Below are 19,193 nucleotides of genomic sequence, written 5' to 3'. Positions count from 1 at the left end.
TTGAAAGTACACACCAATAAACGAATGGGAAACATAAAAATGAAATGACAATATTTGTCAATAGTAAACTTTTTTTCATTGACGTTTACTTGCCAGTAATGAAAATGATAGCACAAAATACGTATTTCTTACTAGCTTTTGCCCGCGGCTTCGCCCGCTTGGAATGAGGGCTATCGTTTTTTGTCTCACTAGATGGCGCACTGTTGCGTGAGGTTTTTAAGTATGGCTTTCAAAGTCTGTTATTACGGGCCTAAAAACAAATTTTAGATTAAAATCATATTTAATACACCTTAAAACCGTACCATAAAAATATCGAGCATGCCACAGTGTTGCATAGTCCCCGTTTTGTTCGGAAAAAAGGGAGGACAAAGGTTTCCGAAAGACAAAACTGTCTCAAAACACAGACATTAATTGCCCCGGAACGCATATTTGCCATAATTAATTTCAGATATTGCAAAATATTCACAAAATTATTCTAATTATAAATAAACCTGCGTAGCTCACCCAAAAACTATGAGATTTGACATTTCGGACACCTCACGCTACACTAGCGCCTCTTGTGGCGAATTCATACGCGATAGCCCTCATTCGGTTATCGCGCCAACCGCGCGCTGTGCTCTCGGGAACAGTGCTGTTAGGCTGCGTTTCCACCAAAATGTGCGAGGATGTGTTGCGAGAAGGTTGCAAGGAATGTGTTTTTCGTGAACCAATAGAAACGAGGCTATCTGACACAGAACTAAGATCATCGACAAAGCTCAGAGAATTAGCAAGTTGAAGTGGCAGTGGTCATATCTGTCGTAGAACAGACAACCGCTGGAGTAAACGAGTTCTTGAGTAGAGACCGCGTCTTGGCAAACGTAGTGTAGGGCGCCCTCCGGCCAGGTGGAGTGACGATTTGCGAAAGGCTGCTGGTAGAAGCTGGATGTGTCCAGCCGAGGACAGAGCGCAAAGGTGCTCTTTGGGGGAGGCCTATGTCCAGCAGTGGACTGCTATAGGCTGATGATGATGAAATAGAAACGCTTCATTTACCTATCCTCGCACAGCACATCTCTGGTGGAAACAGCTGAGTGGAGCGAGTCGAGGTAAATGAAGTTTCAATTGGTTCACGAAAAACACGTTCCTCGCGCGCAACACATCCCCGCACATTTTTGGTGGAAACACAGTCTTATAGAGTAGAGTACTTATAGAGAATTAGCCTGGTCATTCTACAGCGTTTTCTTGGAAATAATTCGATATAAGGATATTTTTTGTATACGGCTTTTACGTGTAATTTTAAGAACCTATATTTTCGAATCCACCAAAACTTGGTTCCGGAAGATGGTAAAAAAAATTGTACCCTAAAATAGGTGATTTTTTTCGAGCAAAAATGTGACTTAGCAGGGAGATAAAGGAGGGTCTACGGTCCTCTAACTTTAGCAGAGCCTTGATCGACTGATTAGCGCTAACAGACGTTTATGAATCACGTTTTTAGCATCGGGCCTTCAAGGAGCCTTCAAGGAGGCTCTAACTTTTTATGAATAAGGCTGTAAATAATTATCATTTAAAATCCAACAATAGATATGATTGGATGGAAATTAGGTACGTATTTTGTTAAACCGATATAACATGAGCAGCAAAAATAAGTACAAAATGTCTCAAGGCACGTTAAAAAGACATACCTAAACCTTAAATACTTACCTTTTATGCCACTATTGTACCTAATTAATTTTTAATTTTTACTTTAGAAAATATGAAGCCTTTTTTTAAGTTTTGAACACGAAACTACCGTGAGACTCACTCATATTAAATAATATTATAACGGATAACTCACGTCTTAATCCGAGTTTAGCTCGACATGTTTCGGGCTATTTCGTAGCCCTTCATCTCAGGAGCACGCGACTCGGCGGCTCGGGGGTTTAAGTTCCTTTAAAAAAAGTGGATTTTACATGTGTTACAAAGAACATAATATAAAACGCGTAAATTATGATGTAAATAGGCTTATAGCAATTTCACCTGATTTTTACAGAATTATTAAAAAATATTTTTTATAAAATTTTATTTTGGTGGATTATTGAAAAATATATTTGCAAATTACCTCACCTAATTTTTAATACAAAAAAATGCTTATTTGAATTAATGTTAATTTCACTTAGAGCGAAGGTGTTAGGTGACTGGGGTAAATTGAAAAATTAATTCCCTATTGATACTGTGCAAGGTGAAGGAGGTGGTGGTAGGGCATGACCCTTAAAATTGCATTGTTCACCACAATGAACATGATTCAAGACTTTCTTTTGTATTTTTAGCGACGGGTTTGTATCATGAACTTTTTTTTTAATTTTGTCAAATTAAGGGTTATTGTTACCAAATTCACATTATTAACCTTCGTTGGTAAAATCATAAAAATAACTCAGTACCAGTATTAGATTATAATGTTACTTATATCTTGGGGCTTGTTACCGTTACCCAATTGACATTATTTTAACGTTAGGTGCCAAAGTAACATTACTTCAATTGTTTTTGCGGAAAGAAAATCAAGATTTAGAAATAGGTTTAGTTTAAGGCTTTGAGGTAGAAGTTATTTTTGGCGGCTATGAATGGAGCAACGACTCGTTTAAAGTCCCGAATGTCAGTGGGTTTATCGCGTGGAAGGCGTTTTCCCTCTGTTTGAAATTTGGGACCGATTTCCAGGTTAGGTCTAGATAAGAAAAACTTTGAAAGTATAAATACTGATTTAAATTAATAAACAAAATAAATAAATATCATGGGACACTTGACACCAATGAGGGCTATCGCGTATGAATTCGCCACTAGAGGCGGTAGTGTAGCGTGAGGTCTCCGAAATGTCAAATCTAATAGTTTTTGGGTGAGCTACGCGAGTTTATTTATAAACTCGCGTAGCTCGCGTTTGTTTATTTTAATTAGAATAATTTTGTGAATATTTTGCAATATCTGAAATTAATTATGGCAAATATGCGTTCCGGGGCAATGAATGTCTGTGTTTTGAGACAGTTTTGTCTTTCGGAAACTTTTGTCCTACCTTTTTTTCCGAACAAAACGGGACTACGCAACACTGTGGCATGCTCGATATTTTATGGTAAGGTTTTAAGGTGTATTAAATATGATTTTAATCTAAACTTTGTTTTCACGCCCGTAATAATAGACTTTGAAAGCCATACTTAAAAACCTCACGCAACAGTGCGCCATCTAGTGAGACAAAAAACGATAGCCCTCATTGACCCAGTCCCAAACTAAGCAAAGCTTGTACTATTGACACTAGGCAACGGATAAACATACTTATTGGATAAATACGTTTAAAAGATCAAAGCTGAATTAAAAAACGTAGATTGGGTTGCTGTTCTTTCCTCCGAGGACATTAATGTTTGTGTTTCCAATTTCTATGACGTTTTAAATAAAATACTTTTATCTCACACACCGTATTCCAAATCGAGGGAAGGCAATTATCCTTTTTGGTACAGCAATGCATTATTAAAATGTCTCAAAGAGAAGGCCAAATTTCATAGACTGCACAAAAAGTATGGAAATCCTAGAGACTATGATGCATTCTCAATATTGCGTGCAAGATGTAAAGTGCTTATTGATGTATGCTACAAGAAAATGATCTCTTCGGTCGAGGACAGTGTTAGGGATGACATCAAGATGTTCTGGAGATTTGTTGATAGTAGAAAGAATCATTCCGCTATCCCTGAAAACATGGCGTATGCCGGTCGCACCTGCTCTAATGGTTCGGATGTGTGTGAACTGTTCTCAAAATATTTTGGTTCTGTTTTCGAGAAATCATCTTCGGGAACTAAATATGACTTTAATTTTAAACCCAACTGTGATAGTATTTTGGCTTCCATAGTTATAAATGAAAACACAGTTGGCTCTATCATAAAACAATTAGATAGTACCAAGGGAGCGGGACCAGATGGTATTCCTCCTTCAATAATTAAAGCTTGTGGTTCTGAATTATGTGTGCCTTTGTGTCTCATATTCAACAAATCATTATCTTCTGGTTGCTTTCCTGACGTCTGGAAATCAGCGCATATTGTGCCTGTCCACAAGGGTGGAGATAGGTCGCTTTGTGAGAACTACAGACCCATAAGTATTCTTTCTTGCTTTGCTAAAATCTTTGAGTCATGTGTATACGATGATATTTACAATCACGTAAAGCACTCCATTTCAGAAAATCAACATGGATTTGTAAAGAATCGATCAACAGTGAGTAATCTTCTCACTTATAAAAATTATTTGTGTAGTGCTTTTGCGAAAACTAGTCAAGTTGATTCCGTTTACACCGATTTTAGCAAGGCTTTCGATAAGGTGGATCACTTGTTGTTGTGTCATAAACTAAAGGATATTTACGGTATTAGTGGTAGTCTATATCGATGGATATGCTCTTACCTTTGCAACCGGAGCCAATTGGTCGCTTTGAAGGGTTTCAAGTCTAGCCCAATTCCTGTTACATCTGGAGTACCTCAAGGATCCCACCTAGGACCACTTCTGTTTGTTATTTTTATCAATGATCTCGTTAGTAACTTGTCTTGCCCTAGTCTCCTTTATGCCGATGACCTAAAAGTCTACCGGAAAGTGGACAGTGTCAACGATTGTTTATTATTACAAAAGGATATTGAATCTGTCCTCAATTGGTGTGAAGCAAACCGAATGTTGTTGAATGTGGGAAAGTGTTTTGTCATTTCATTTACTAGAAAACATAATCCCTTGGTATACAATTATAGATTGGCTGGTAGTAATTTGAATAGACAGGTGGTAGCCAGGGATCTTGGCGTTCTCTTTGACAGTCAGCTGTCCTTTCGACCTCATTATGAGCACATAGTTAGTAGAGGAAATCAGCTTTTGGGATTTATACTTCGGTCCACTAAACACTTCAATAGGCCACAGAGCGCGATTTATCTGTTCTACAGTTTGGTGCGTACCATCCTTGAATACGCTTGTCCGGTGTGGTCACCATTCTACTCAGTGCATTCCTTTCGAATTGAAAGTGTACAGCGAAGGTTTCTCAGAATTTTATGCTTCCGGTACAAGTTGGGTAAGTCCCTTTCAGGTTACAGCGCCAGACTTGATAGATTTAGAATGACATCACTTGAAATACGTCGTAGACAATATAGCATCGTATATTTGTACAAAATCCTTCATAGCCATATTGATGCGCCATCCCTCTTATCACTTCTAAATATCAACATTAAATATAGAATACGAAAACCTAAAACCTTTTCACTCGAAGTCTTTAAAAATAATACATCCTTTTATAATCCAATAGTTAGAATGTGTAGGGAGTACAACGACTTAGCCGGTGCTCATGAAGACCTAGACATATTTGGTTCAAGACTTAATGTTTTTGTCAGCAAATTAAGGATTGTCCTCAGTTCAGTTGTGTGAGGATTCTAAGTAAAATATAACTAGCTTATGCCCGCGACTACGTCTGCGCGGATCTAGGTTATCGCGCGGTGGCGCCCTCTACCGGAATAAAAGGTATCCTATGTTGATCCTTGGGGTTCAAAATACCTATATACCAAATTTCATCAAAATCGGTTCAGTGGTTTCGACGTGAAAGCGTAAACAACAGACAGACAGACAGACAGACAGACAGACAGACAGAGTTACTTTCGCATTTATAATATTATACTAGCTTTTGCCCGCGACTTCGTCCGCGTGGAATAGTATCTTAGGAAAGTATTTAATTATTTAGAGGTACCTATTCTGCCAATAATAGCACATAGAAACTTCTACGGTTTACTGAAAAAAAACCTATTTTAATACATTGCTTTATATCTAAACTAATTTTTTTGTTCTTCCATTCTTTGTAAAATATAAGTATTCTACCCTACCAACACAAAAGGACTAATTCTTCATAGTGAGCTCTTGACATCTTACGTCCTGTATTGTAAGTTAGGAGGGTAGGATTATAATTAGATGGCATTCTTACTAAGCATTGCTACACATATTTCTATACTTATAGTAAATTTGTTTGAATTCCTTACGAACTTTCATCCCCATATTTCAAGTAGGTATGAAAAATGACGAAATTTGAAAAGAGCCGGAACAAATGTTTTTTAGGGTTCCGTACCTCAAAAGGAAAAAAAATTGAACTCTTATAGGATGACTTTGCTGTCCGTCCGTCCGTCTGTCTGTCAAGACCCTTTATCCCGTAAACGTGCGGAGTATTTATCGAGTTGAAATTAAACCCTAAACTTAAAAAAATATAGGGTACTTTCGGCTGTCCTAGAAACTTGAAATTTGTATAAAGGAAGCTCTTATAGCAAATTTTATTCCCTTTATAGCAAACTAGCTTTTGCCCGCGACTTCGTCCGCGTGGAATAGTATCTTAGGAAAGTATTTAATTTATTTAGGGTACCTATTCTGCCAATAATAGCACATAGAAACTTCTACGGTTTACTGAAAAAAAACCTATTTTAATACATTGCTTATATCTAAACTAATTTTTTTTGTTCTTCCATTCTTTGGTAAAATATAAGTATTCTACCCTACCAACACAAAAGGACTAATTCTTCATAGTGAGCTCTTGACATCTTACGTCCTGTATTGTAAGTTAGGAGGGTAGGATTATAATTAAGATGCATTCTTACTAAGCATTGCTACACATATTTCTATACTTATAGTAAATTTGTTTGGAATTCCTTACGAACTTTCATCCCCATATTTTCAAGTAGGTATGAAAAATGACGAAATTTGAAAAGAGCCGGAACAAATGTTTTTAGGGTTCCGTACCTCAAAAGGAAAAAATTGAACTCTTATAGGATGACTTGCTGTCCGTCCGTCCGTCTGTCTGTCAAGACCCTTTATCCCGTAAACGTGCGGAGTATTTATCGAGTTGAAATTAAAACCCTAAACTTAAAAAAAAGTTATAGGGTACTTTCGGCTGTCCTAGAAACTTGAAATTTTGTATAAAGGAAGCTCTTATAGCAAATTTTATTCCCTTTATAGCAAAATAAGTAAAAAAAATCTGAAAATCATAATTTTTCATGTCTGACTGTCTATGTTAATAAGCCCATGTAAATGACCCCCACATTGCGTACATTTTGCTTATGAGCTTGGCTCTGCTAACACTTGATATTCATAAATACCTATGCACGGAACCCTTGACGCGCGAGTTCGAGTCGATTTTAACCGGTTTTAAGAAGAAGAAGAATTTAAAAAACGCTCGAACAATTATTTATCTCTTATCACGTGCCCAAATACCAAGTTTCATAAAGAAACATCGATTTATCTTCGATAATGACGACCTTCCATATGAGCTTTCATCCCCTATTTCATCCCCTCACAGGTCGAATTTTCAAAAAAGCTAAAACACATACCGACTTATTTCTTATTAAGTGCCTAAATGCCAAGTTTCATGGTTTTATTCCAACAGCGACGAACTTCCTCCATATAAACTTTCACCCCTATTTCAACCCCTTAAAGCCTTTTTTCGCAATAAAAGATAGCCTATGTTCTTTCCCATGGTCTATTCTATCTCTGTACCAAATTTCATCCAAATCGGTTCAGCGGTTTTTGCGTGAAAGCGTAACAGACAGACAGACAGACAGACAGACAGACAGACAGAGTTACTTTCGCATTTATAATATTAGTATGGATAAGTAAAAAAAATCTAAAATCATAATTTTTCATGTCTGACTGTCTATGTTAATAAGCCAGTAAAATGACCCCACATTGCGTACATTTTGCTTATGAGCTTGGCTCTGCTAACACTTGATATTTCATAAATAACCATGCACGGAACCCTTGACGCGCGAGTTCGAGTCGGATTTTAACCGGTTTTAAGAAGAAGAAGAATTTAAAAAACGCTCGAACAATTATTTATCTCTTATCACGTGCCCAAATACCAAGTTTCATAAAGAAACATCGATTTATCTTCGATAATGACGACCTTCCATATGAGCTTTCACCCTATTTCATCCCCTCACAGTCGAATTTTTCAAAAAGCTAAAACACATACCGACTTATTTCTTATTAAGTGCCTAAATGCCAAGTTTCATGTTTTTATTTCAACAGCGACGAACTTCCTCCATATAAACTTTCACCCCCTATTCAACCCCTTAAAGCCTTTTTTTCGCAATAAAAGATAGCCTATGTTCTTCCATGGTCTATTCTATCTCTGTACCAAATTTCATCCAAATCGGTTCAGCGGTTTTGCGTGAAAGCGTAACAGACAGACAGACAGACAGACAGACAGACAGACAGAGTTACTTTCGCATTTATAATATTAGTATGGATAGTATGGATATATAGTAGGGATTATGTTTGTTAACTAAATGCATGTATAGTTTCTCTTGTATTTATATAAATATTGATACTTTCCTTTTTCTTTCTTTAAGAGTTTAATTGTATCACTCTTTCATGATGTGTACACATAGTTTGAATGTAAATGATCTCTTGCCTTAATTATTCTCATTACTGTACCGCATGTTTACAAGTTGTTTTGTGTGCCAAAGTTAATAAATAAATAAATAAATAAATACATACTTAAATTCATATTAAACATCCAAGACCCGAGAACAAACATTCGTATTATTCATACAAATATCTGCCCCGACCGGGATTCGGGATTCGATTTATGTCGTAGGTTGTTGTGTTGTTGATTTATGATGTGATTTATGTGTACTGGTTTATGTAATTGTTTCATCATCATCATTAGCCACAGCAGTCCACTGTTGGACATAGGCCTCTTCCATGGCGCGCCACAACACTGTCTTCAGCCCCAGCAGCCCCATTCCGCCGCCAGCGACCCTCGCGTTGTAATTGTTTATTGTATAATTATTTAATTTTGTTTGGGAAGGTGGGGCGGGACGATTTGGAGCGATTCCAGCCGGACTGGCAACATTTTGCCGAAGCCAGAGACGAGTGGAAGGAGAAAGGGGAGGCCTTTGCCCAACGGGACACTATATAGGCTATTTAAAAAAAATATTGTTTGATGCTTTCTTGCTGACAATAACATGTTGACTCTATGCACGTGGTAAATTTAAAACTATTTTTTTAAAGGGAGGTAATTTTACTATATACTCGTACCTATATCAATACAATAGGTATCTACAGGTATCTATTTATTTACGAACGTTGTAGGTCAAATAAACCTTGTCAGAAAGTAGCAACAAGATAATAAATTGAGCAACATCAACCTGACTAAGAACCTGTTTGTAACTGGGAAAATACGTATTAAAATTTTTTTTTCGCAAATACGTTCGCCCGAGGTTGACGTGTCCAAGGTCAATGAATGTATTGGTGAGATGCGATGCGTAACTGTTTATTATAATGAGCTTACGACCGGACGCTACCTTGATTCTAGAGCCAGATACCCAAAAATCTACCTATCGAAATATTGATGCCATTGAGGTTGGATTTTTCTTATATCTACGAGGTAAGAAAATATCTTCATAAAATGCCTAGTAGTAACTTCAAAAATGTCAAACTTTAACTTTACGTGACATTAAATAAAAACAATCCATATTTTTTTAAATATAGCTATTGATTTACTATTGACTATTTGATGATTCTACCAATATCAAGGTTGAACGACGTTATTTATAAACGAGTACGTTGTTATACGAATGATGTTATTTTCATTACGATTACAATATAGTATATTTTTTATCGAGGGACTAAAATAAGCCAATATATATCTTTATGACTGTGTAATCTATTTTGGTAAATAAATCATTATCTTATCTTATCTTATCTTATATACCCGAGGTGGTTAGCCACCCGAGCTTTAGTGAGGGTGTCTATTTATCCGAGGGTAAATCCAATATAAATATTGACTCTTTAGTCGCGAGGTGAAAACTCTATTTTTCACTTCGATTGCGAGAAGAAAATAGTAATTTTTGTGAAAGAATTAATGCATTTCTTATTCCTCCAGTCCATAAAACTTTCATAGATTTTTAAAGAAATCTTTCTAGATTTCGGCGGCAAAAGATTATCAATTATGTCTTTTGCTCTTTGTTCGACATCATAATTTTCACTATTACTTGACGACTTTGTGAGAGTAATCAATTTATTTTAATCGTTTATGATTTACGCTCTACAATAATTTCAAAGTATTCGCGGTTTTTTTTCCAACCAGACACAGATATAACAAATTGCATCGGCAAAATGGTCCATACACAAACTGGAATAAATAGAATGGCGCCAGGTGGCCATGGTGGTGTTCTATGCGGAAAAAGCATAGAATTAAGACCACGTATACTAAGAACGTAATATTTTCGTCATGAAAATGGTCCACACACAATCTTATTTTATGCCAAAAACTGAGCAAGTACTGGCTGTTTGAGTTTATCTGTCACTCAAAGTAAATTAAAAATAATAATTACTTTTACTCCCTAGGGACTAAAGTCTCCTCCCTAAACTCCCTCAACTCCCGCCTCGTAAGTCTATATTGACCTACTTTAAGAGCATGAGAAGTGAAAAATTATGTTTTGTGAATTATAAACAGTAAAATAAAAAAGTATAAGTACCTTAATTTTGTGAGTACCTTTCGGACTGGTTTTGAACGTAAGATTTTTTTCGTATAAAATCCGGCCGGCATGTTCCTTAGTCCCTACAATGCTACCGTTACGGATAGGCGGCTTATTCGTGTTGATAATCTTGGTCTCGGATAGTTTCGGGAGTGTAATTCTTCCAAAAAACCCAACCGTGAAATCATTTGATACCCCAAGATTTAAAGCACTCAATTTTACTGAAACAGCCATCAAACACGGATATAAAACAGAAGAGCATACTGTAGCTACAGACGATGGTTACATACTAACACTTTTTAGAATAACAAAAGGGGTCAAGTGTCAAGATGAGAAAAAACGAACACCAGTCCTGCTGATGCATGGGCTACTGCTGAATGCGGACTGTTGGTTGGATGCGGGACCAGAAGCAGGCCTGGCGTACCTTCTATCAGACTCCTGTATCGACACATGGGTCGGCAGTGTCCGTGGCACTCACTACTCGCGGAACCACATCAACCTCAACCCTGATAGAGACAAGGAGTTCTGGCAGTTCTCTGTAGACGAAATTGGCTTGTTCGACATCCCAGCTCTGATAGACTACGTTTTGAATAAAACTGGAGTGAAACAGTTGAACTACATCGGATTCTCTCAGGGAGCAGGCACTTACTTCATCATGTGTTCGGAAAGACCCGGCTATTGCGATAAAAGTAAAGTTGTAATCGCTTTAGCGCCTGCTACTCGTCATTTCTATACGAAATCAATATTGTTTAGAGGCGTTCCTCAGTTGATTATGCATAAAAAAGAGTTGCTTGAAGCACTTGGAGTTTGGGAGATCTTCGCAAGAGGATTACCGTTATACGCGTTTTTGAGCAACGCATGTCAATATGTACAGGCATTTGACTTTTGCGAGAGTGTGTTGGCTTTATTTGATGCGCCTCACCCAGGATCTATTGCATCGAAGACTTACCCAAGTTTATTTAAACATATTTTAGCAGGCACTTCTACTCAAAACATCGCTCGTTACGGCCAAAGTGTAATGAGTAAGAAATTCATCAAATTTAACTTTAATAGTTCCAAAAACCGAAGGTTATATGGAGGAAGTCACCCTCCGGAATACAATTTATCTGCCGTGAGTGTTCCAGTTGTAGTGATATATGGTGAAAATGATGGGATTGTGGATGAGAGAGATGTGAAGTGGATGATAGGTAAACTTCCGAATGTTGAAAAAACAATAGCTGTGAATGACAGACTTTGGAATCATTTAGACATGGTTTTTAGCCAGTATACAAACATTATGGTATTTTCCAGTATAATAAAATATTTATTGCAATATGATTAATTGACTATGTTGTTTACTCAGAATACAGAACTAACCAGACACCTCACTCAATAATAATGACATCTTCCGAAAATACTCATTGGGTTGTTAATATTACTTATGATTAAGAATTTAAAAAAAAATAAGAATATTTTATTTATTAAGGTTTGTGATTTTTCTAGTATTTTTTATTGAGGCAAGTAGTAGGTACATTTCTATTGTGACAAGAATTTAAAAAAGTTTTTCATTCACATTTTTTACATTTATCGTACTTTTCGATTAAGATGTTATAACGATAGTAATTTTTATTACTTTAATCTTTTATTTAGATTTGCTTTTTGCTCCAAATAGTCCTTGAAGGAAACCAAAAGGCTTTAAAAAAAGTTTTAATATCTTTTGTGATGCCGGGTCAGACCACACGGTCTGTTATAATATGTGGTCATTGAACTCTATATTAAGTCGTCCTAAGCCGTCAAACAACTTGCATCGCCGATTTGCCGTTAGTTTTTCGATATCGCTTCTAAGAAATACTCATACCATAAAACAAACTATTAGATTGCTGAGGAGGCCGTGGTCTATTGACCTATCGCCTCTCAGAGTCGTGGTTCGAAGCTCGCACCTCTGAGTTTTTCGAAATTCATGTGCGGAATTACATTAGAATTTACCACGAGCTTTGCGGTGAAGAAAACATCGTGAGGAAACCTCACAACCTGCGAAGAGATTCATTGCGTGCGAAGTTCCAATCCGCATCCTCGTGAACTATCCAAGCCCTCTTGTCTAGGATGTAGCAGTAGTATATAGGCTATTAGATTGCTGAGATCAAGCTCTCGTATTTAAGTAATTATCTATCGGCAAAATGAATAAAATGACATGTAATTACTGGACTGAGGAATAAAGTTCTGCGATTGGTTATTTTTTCAAACACTTAGCAGTGCCATTGAAAATAAATGAACATGATACGTTATTGCATACCACGTCAAAAGGTAAGTACATATTACGGATTTAAAAAACTTTAGGCTCTGTCATAATTAACCTGAGTCTCAATAATCATTAAAATATGTTAGCATTATCTCGACGTCACCAACTTTTCACGAGTAGTTTACCTATTTTATCTATGATAAAAATTCATATAATGTAGAAAGAATAGGTAACCGTTTACTTGTGCGACACTTGTGTTGAACTTTGTGCACCTCTAAATTGCTTGTAGCTCTGGCTACTAGGAGTACTAGGGCAGTACCTACAGACTCGTATCTATGAAATTTCATGACAAATTAGGTTAGCTTAGCTTAAAATCGCAATCAAGTAATTCTGGTAAGTTCACACAGTTTACGAGGCCAGCCTTTGTACCGGTTTTCTTATTGTTCAAAGGCTGTTGCTTTCGATACTGTTCAAAGGCCGTGTGGTGGCCCTGGGTAGGTATTAAGTATAGCAGCTTCGTATACCTATCTTTGTGTACTTTTTTATTTATTCTGTTAACTGTAGATCATTTCAATCAGAAAAAAATGCAGTAGTAAAAAGGGTGACGCATCAAGTATGACGCATATCCCATCAAAAGACCCGAGCATGCGGGCGAGCATTGCCTCTGTTTATAACAACATTAAAATTAGTTTGTGAAATAAAAATACGTGTTAACTTTCTTATGACAGAAAAGCAACTTTTATTTTTAATCTTAAAAAGTATTATATGGCATCTTTGATGGCCAGTATTAACATATTAGGTTTAGCCAAATAAAAAGTTTTTATGTTACTAACATAAATATCCCCACTAAAGGAAAGATAAAAATACAAAACAAATGCGATTAATTTTTATAGATAATAAATATTGTGTGGAATGTTACTGGTGCTTAATTTTTAAATAATGTTTATGTATGATTTTTAGTATATTATGTATGTACAATTTTCTGAAAACCATGGTAACAACAATAACGAAATTGGTACAATATTAAGCAATTACCAGATGTTAAGACGTTATAAATTTATTTTGAAGTAAATTATTAATTACGACGTTACTTAAGTATAGATATTCTTTAAATATATTTCCACTCCTGACATTAACAAATTGATCTGTAGTGAAATGTTTCTGCAAAACATTCAATCGCTGCAATGCTGTTGTGAACGCCTCATCTATACGAAGATTATATATTGAAGCTTTGGAAGGCAACTGCACCTGAAATCTATAGTCATTCAAGGTGACGGGATTTCGAGACATTTTACTAGCGATGGATTGCTCTACAGTTGATCTTGAATGAGGATTTGATACAGAGTCCGTTTCTATAGAGTTTTTAAGAATAGTATTTACAAATTGACTTTCACTTCCTGTACAAGACATATTGCTGCATACTGGCCCATAAACTTGGCCAGAAATAACAAAACCTAAAGCTGTGTTCTGTAGCACGCACCGACCGGAGCCTACCGTTATTCGCTCGGGCAGCAAGACGTTAAATATAATACATCTGCAGCTAGTAACATTTTAATTTGCCCAGGAATGTTGAATGTACTGTCAGCAAGCATAATGTGACTGGGAATATTAATCTCAGCAGAATTAACTTTTACTTGAGGAATCGGCAAAGTTATATATTTAACAACAGAACAATTTACTTCTGCAGAATAACCCGAATACAACGAATTAATATTTACAGTGACAGCACGTTCAACTTGCTGCGCTTGCTGTCCTACGGTCACGATCTTAAATTTCCGCTTGAATGATGGAAGACCCAGCGCTTTAGCCAAATCAGCAGTTATGAAAGAGGTTTGGCTCCCACTGTCAAGTAAAGCTCTTACCTTCTGGGTTTGTCCATCACTCGCCTTAACATTGACGATGACCGTAGGCAGCAGCACCGCCGCGCCCGCGCCGAGGGCGCTGCCGCACGCGGCGCCCACCGTCGCGGACACTTTCGCCTGCTCCTCCAAGTGCAGGAGCGAGTTATGTTCCTTGCTGTTGCAATGAACACATTTAAATATAAATTTACATTTGTTGGCGTGTTTGTTTAGACATATTTTACAGATATTATTTTTATTTACAAAGTCTAATCTATTTTCAACGGCTTGCATAATGAAGCGTTGGCATTTGTACAACTTATGACAAGATAATGAACAATATTTACAGACAACTTCAATATTATTAACTAAATTTGTACATTGATATTTCGAACTGACCTTATTTACAGGCATCTTATTTTCTACCTTATGGCTCTCCTCCAAACTCTGCGTTCTAAAAATGCTAGAAAGTCTTGTAAAGTAGGCAATTTAGTCTGGTCCAGATCGGCGAAGTACGCGCGGCACGTGTAGTGGTCCAGCTTGCGCGAGAGCGCAGGCACGAGCACCATGTCCCACGCGTGCACCGGCTGCGACAAGCTCTCCAGCGCGCCGCGCCGACGTTCTGGCGAACCGTGGACACTAACGCACGCAGGCCCGCCGCCGTCCCTCGAGATAGTGGAGGGATGTCGAGGATGTTGTTTACATGAGTTGTTATTGTGATACAGGTATTATTGTACCTTTTGTCCAATAGCTCTAAGGACTTCGTGTAAGATTCGCTGACTATAGGCAGCCCGTCAACTAAATTTAGAGCTTCTGCAGATAGATATTTGCGTAAATAAAATAATTTCTGAATATCCAATAAATTATTATCATTACCTATGACGGCCTTGAATAAATCAATAAATCCTCTATACTTGCAAATATCTTTGCCGTCGAATATGGGTATTTCGAGTGCTGGTAATTTATTTACATAATTATTTACATTTTCAGCGGACGCATATCTAGTCGACGACTGTATATTTTGTGGCTCTCGCATGACATTCAACGCCGTCTTCATTTGCGAGAGAACATCGAGGTACAATTCCTCAGTCTCGTCCGAGTCTTCGAGCTCTTTGGCGCCGTCTTCTAGAGCGAGAACCTCCGCCTTCAAATCGGAGTATTTAGAATACGCCTTATTGATCTGGTCTATGCGTACTTCGAGATCAGTAGGTTCTTGATATTTGTTATCGGCGACATAATTCGCTTTTCTCGTGATTAGACCCTTATAGTAAGCTTTGCTGCGGCTCAATTTATCTACAGACATTTTTACAACTGTACACTCGCTTGTTAAAAAATACAGTTAGCTATGACGCTACACTTAATTTTTACACTGGTTTATAATATTATATCCGGTTCGAAGGACCATTAAATGTTTATAACAACATTAAAATTAGTTTGTGAAATAAAAATACGTGTTAACTTTCTTATGACAGAAAAGCAACTTTTATTTTTAATCTTAAAAAGTATAATATTATGGCATCTTTGATGGCCAGTATTAACATATTAGGTTTAGCCAAATAAAAAGTTTTTATGTTACTAACAGCCTCCCTCTCATAACATAAAAAAGTAACACAAAAATTATTCGATTTCACACTTCTGACAATACCTACTGATAACTCTATCTCATCATCTTAATCTGTTGAGTAAATAAATGACTACTGATTGGTTAAAAAAAACCGGCCAAGAGCGTGTCGGACACACCCGAAATAGGGTTCCGTAGCCATTACGAAAAAATTAAGTAATATTTTTCTAAGGATTTCGAATTTTATACGGAATCTTCCAAGTTTAGGTATATTTTATACCTTAGGCTGCTGTTTACTCTTAAAATACTAATAATTTTTTCACCCGCCGGTTTAGATTTTAGAGGGGGGGGGGACGCTCGATTTTAATGAAAATGTAAACTTTAAAGTTGAATATTTCGCAAACATAGCACTCAATCGAAAAATACAAACAACACACTATAGGGTTGAATGAGAAAAAAAAAACACCTCCACTTTACGTCTACGGGAGGTGCCCTAAATAAAAAAATTATTCAAATTTTTTATTGTATCATTTTGTCGGCGTAGTTTACATATATATCCGTGCATAATTACAGCTTTCTAGCAGTGATAGTCCCTGAGCAAAGCCGCGGACGGACGGACAGACAGACAGACAGACAGACATGGCGAATCTATAAGGGTTCCGTTTTTGCCATTTTGGCTCCGGAACCCTAAAAAGAATTTCATTCTATTCCGTCACATACCTGCAAAGCCTCCAAATTATTGACCACGAAGTTGGAGATATAGACACTGAAGGTGTGTCCGATGACGATCCAGAGAATGGAAATAGAGTGGATGTCATCCACAATCCAAGGTGCGGGAACTGTCTTCGAAAGTCAGCAGCCGGTTGGTGTTAATCTAGAGCGAATAGGCGCGGAACAACTCGTTGGCATCCTTAGGGTCTGTTAGTAGTATCAATGCTAGAAAGCTGTAATTTTGCACGAATATGTATTTAAACTATTCCGACAAAATGGTATAGTAAAAAATTAAAAAAAAGAAGTTTTTAGAGTAGCTCGCCTCCCATAGTCGTTAAGTCGGGGTGTTTTTTTCTCATCCCATCTTGTAGTGTAGGGTATCGTTGGATAGGTCTTTCAAAACTATTAGGGAGTTGCTAAAACGATTTTCCGATTCTGTGATTTGTTTGCAAAATATTCAATTCTAAAGTGCAAATTTTCATTAAAATCGAGCGTCCCCCCCCCCTCTAAAATCTAAACCGGTTTGTGGAAAAAATTTGAAAAAATTTAGGATGGTAATAAGTATATCAAACTTACAAGGAAAACTGAAACGGTAAAGTTTTCTTGAGAACTATTAGTAGTTTAAGAGTAAATAGCAGCCTAAGGTATAAAATAACTTGGAATATTCCGTACAAAATACGAAATCCTCAGAAAAATATTACTTATTTTTTTCGTAATGGCTACGGAACCCTATTTCGGGCGTGTCCGACATACTCTTGGCCGGTTTTTTTTTTAGAAACAATTCTTTTATGGGAATAACTGGATGAAATTACAGTGTAATTTAGAGACAAATGTTTTATAAATATTCGTTTATTCATTATTATGTTATCATCATAACAATAAAAACAATTTTGTACAAACGTAAAAAAAACATATAATGTAATGAACTATATTATAAATTTGTAAATTTTTATATTTCACACCCTTATCATGCTAAACTAACGAAAAATAAATAGTATGATTGAGCAACTAACAAACGTAAACCTAAAGGCACAGAACACAAATGATTGTGTACGTATCACTCCTACATTATAAAGTAGGTACAATTCAATTATGTAAAACATAAACTTATAGAATAATAAAGCCTATTCCTAATTCCAGTATTTCTATATACTTTGTCTTGTAAATTCCGTACCTAGGTACATATAAGTATGCGTGACATTTCATTCAATTTTATTATTTTGAATTTTAATAACTTTTAAATGGAAAGATATAATGTTCAATCAGACAATCAGTAAATCGTCATTACATGTTCTCGTTTAATTAGTCACCAAGTCAAGTCCGAAACTACTATTTTATAAAGTAATTTTTTAACAAATGTATACTTACATGGATAAAATAAAAATGGTTTAAACCACAAAATCTTTGGAAGTAGGATTACTTCTTAACATAGCTCCATTTTTACTTTTTAGCCTTAAGTTAGTAAAATCACAATTCTCGTTTAGCCATTTTTTGAATGCCCCATAACATAATAACAATATTACTATGGAATGTTTTAATATTCATCACTTTGATTTTTTTACCACAATTTTAGTGTTTAAATTAATCTTAATTAATTAATCTTAAGCATCCTTATTATACACTAAATAGTTACGATAAATTTTGGTACGTTTACAAATGTCATTAATATTTGACAATTATCTTAATATATTTTTGACTGAAACACAACACGTCTAAACTTTTTTTCCCAAAATAAAATTGACTCACTTTCTTATTTTATACACATAGGTGCAGGGAAATTTCAAGCTCTACCTACTTTGCACTAAAAATTGGTTTATCGAACAGCATTAAGTTTCCATTTGAGGAGCAGAAAAGCCCCAATTCTTAGAACAAAAAGACTAACGGTGAGAGCGAGGATGTCCCACCAGAACATGTCTGCAGACATTGCGATCTCATTCAGGAACTTACTGGGATATCTGAAAACAAATAATTAATCGTTCAGTGAATTATGGACTTTAGTCAACCTTCATTATGAAATCTAGAGTCCGTCAGTTGATTATTAGAATTACAGGATGCGTATTTTTTATTTATTTTATCAATTAAACAAAAAATGATGAATATAGCCAGTTAAAGTTCCTCATAACGCCACATCGTGTGACACTATTTAGCACGACTGCCCCGAACCACTCCCGAACTTTGACGTGCTTCGTCTTTGTAATTTTTTGTTTAATTGGAAAAAAAACCTTTACGTACACCACATTTTCGATAATTCGCCTTATCACGTGAATTAATTATTCACGGACTAAGGCGTATTAAACATTTTTTTTACACAGAAAAACTTAGATGCAAATGACTGGATCACCTTAGATATCCCAATTTTTAGTCATAGACACTTATGTACAGCCGACAGCAGAAGT

The 19,193-nt window shown here is 36.3% G+C and overlaps 2 protein-coding genes across 2 annotated transcripts in view; one reads left to right on the top strand and one right to left on the bottom strand.

Annotated features, from left to right (window-relative positions):
• The first annotated feature begins 10,557 nt into the window (after window positions 1–10,557).
• LOC141431580 (lipase 3-like) lies at window positions 10,558–12,327 on the top strand. Its single transcript, XM_074092755.1, has one exon. It carries the CDS (start codon window positions 10,558–10,560, stop codon window positions 11,788–11,790), a length of 1,233 nt encoding a protein of 410 aa, XP_073948856.1. The 3' UTR covers window positions 11,791–12,327.
• A 5,303-nt stretch (window positions 12,328–17,630) lies between these two features.
• The window catches only part of LOC141431952 (ATP-binding cassette subfamily G member 4), a 44,226-nt gene continuing 42,663 nt past the window's right edge, over window positions 17,631–19,193 (bottom strand). The window contains exon 11 of the mRNA XM_074093248.1: window positions 17,631–18,752. Coding sequence (XP_073949349.1) covers window positions 18,611–18,752 — 142 coding nt within the window. The 3' untranslated portion in view covers window positions 17,631–18,610. The remainder of the gene's footprint in view (window positions 18,753–19,193) is intronic.

The sequence above is a fragment of the Choristoneura fumiferana genome, chromosome 10 (genome assembly GCF_025370935.1).
Source record: "Choristoneura fumiferana chromosome 10, NRCan_CFum_1, whole genome shotgun sequence".
Lineage (NCBI taxonomy): Eukaryota > Metazoa > Arthropoda > Insecta > Lepidoptera > Tortricidae > Choristoneura > Choristoneura fumiferana.
The sequence above is the reverse complement of the archived record's forward strand: the minus strand, read 5'-3'. Positions and strand labels throughout refer to the sequence as shown.

Excerpts from the sequence above, each read along its gene's own strand:
- LOC141431580 (XM_074092755.1), top strand. The coding sequence starts at position 10,558 with ATGCTACCGTTACGGATAGGCGGCTTATTCGTGTTGATAATCTTGGTC.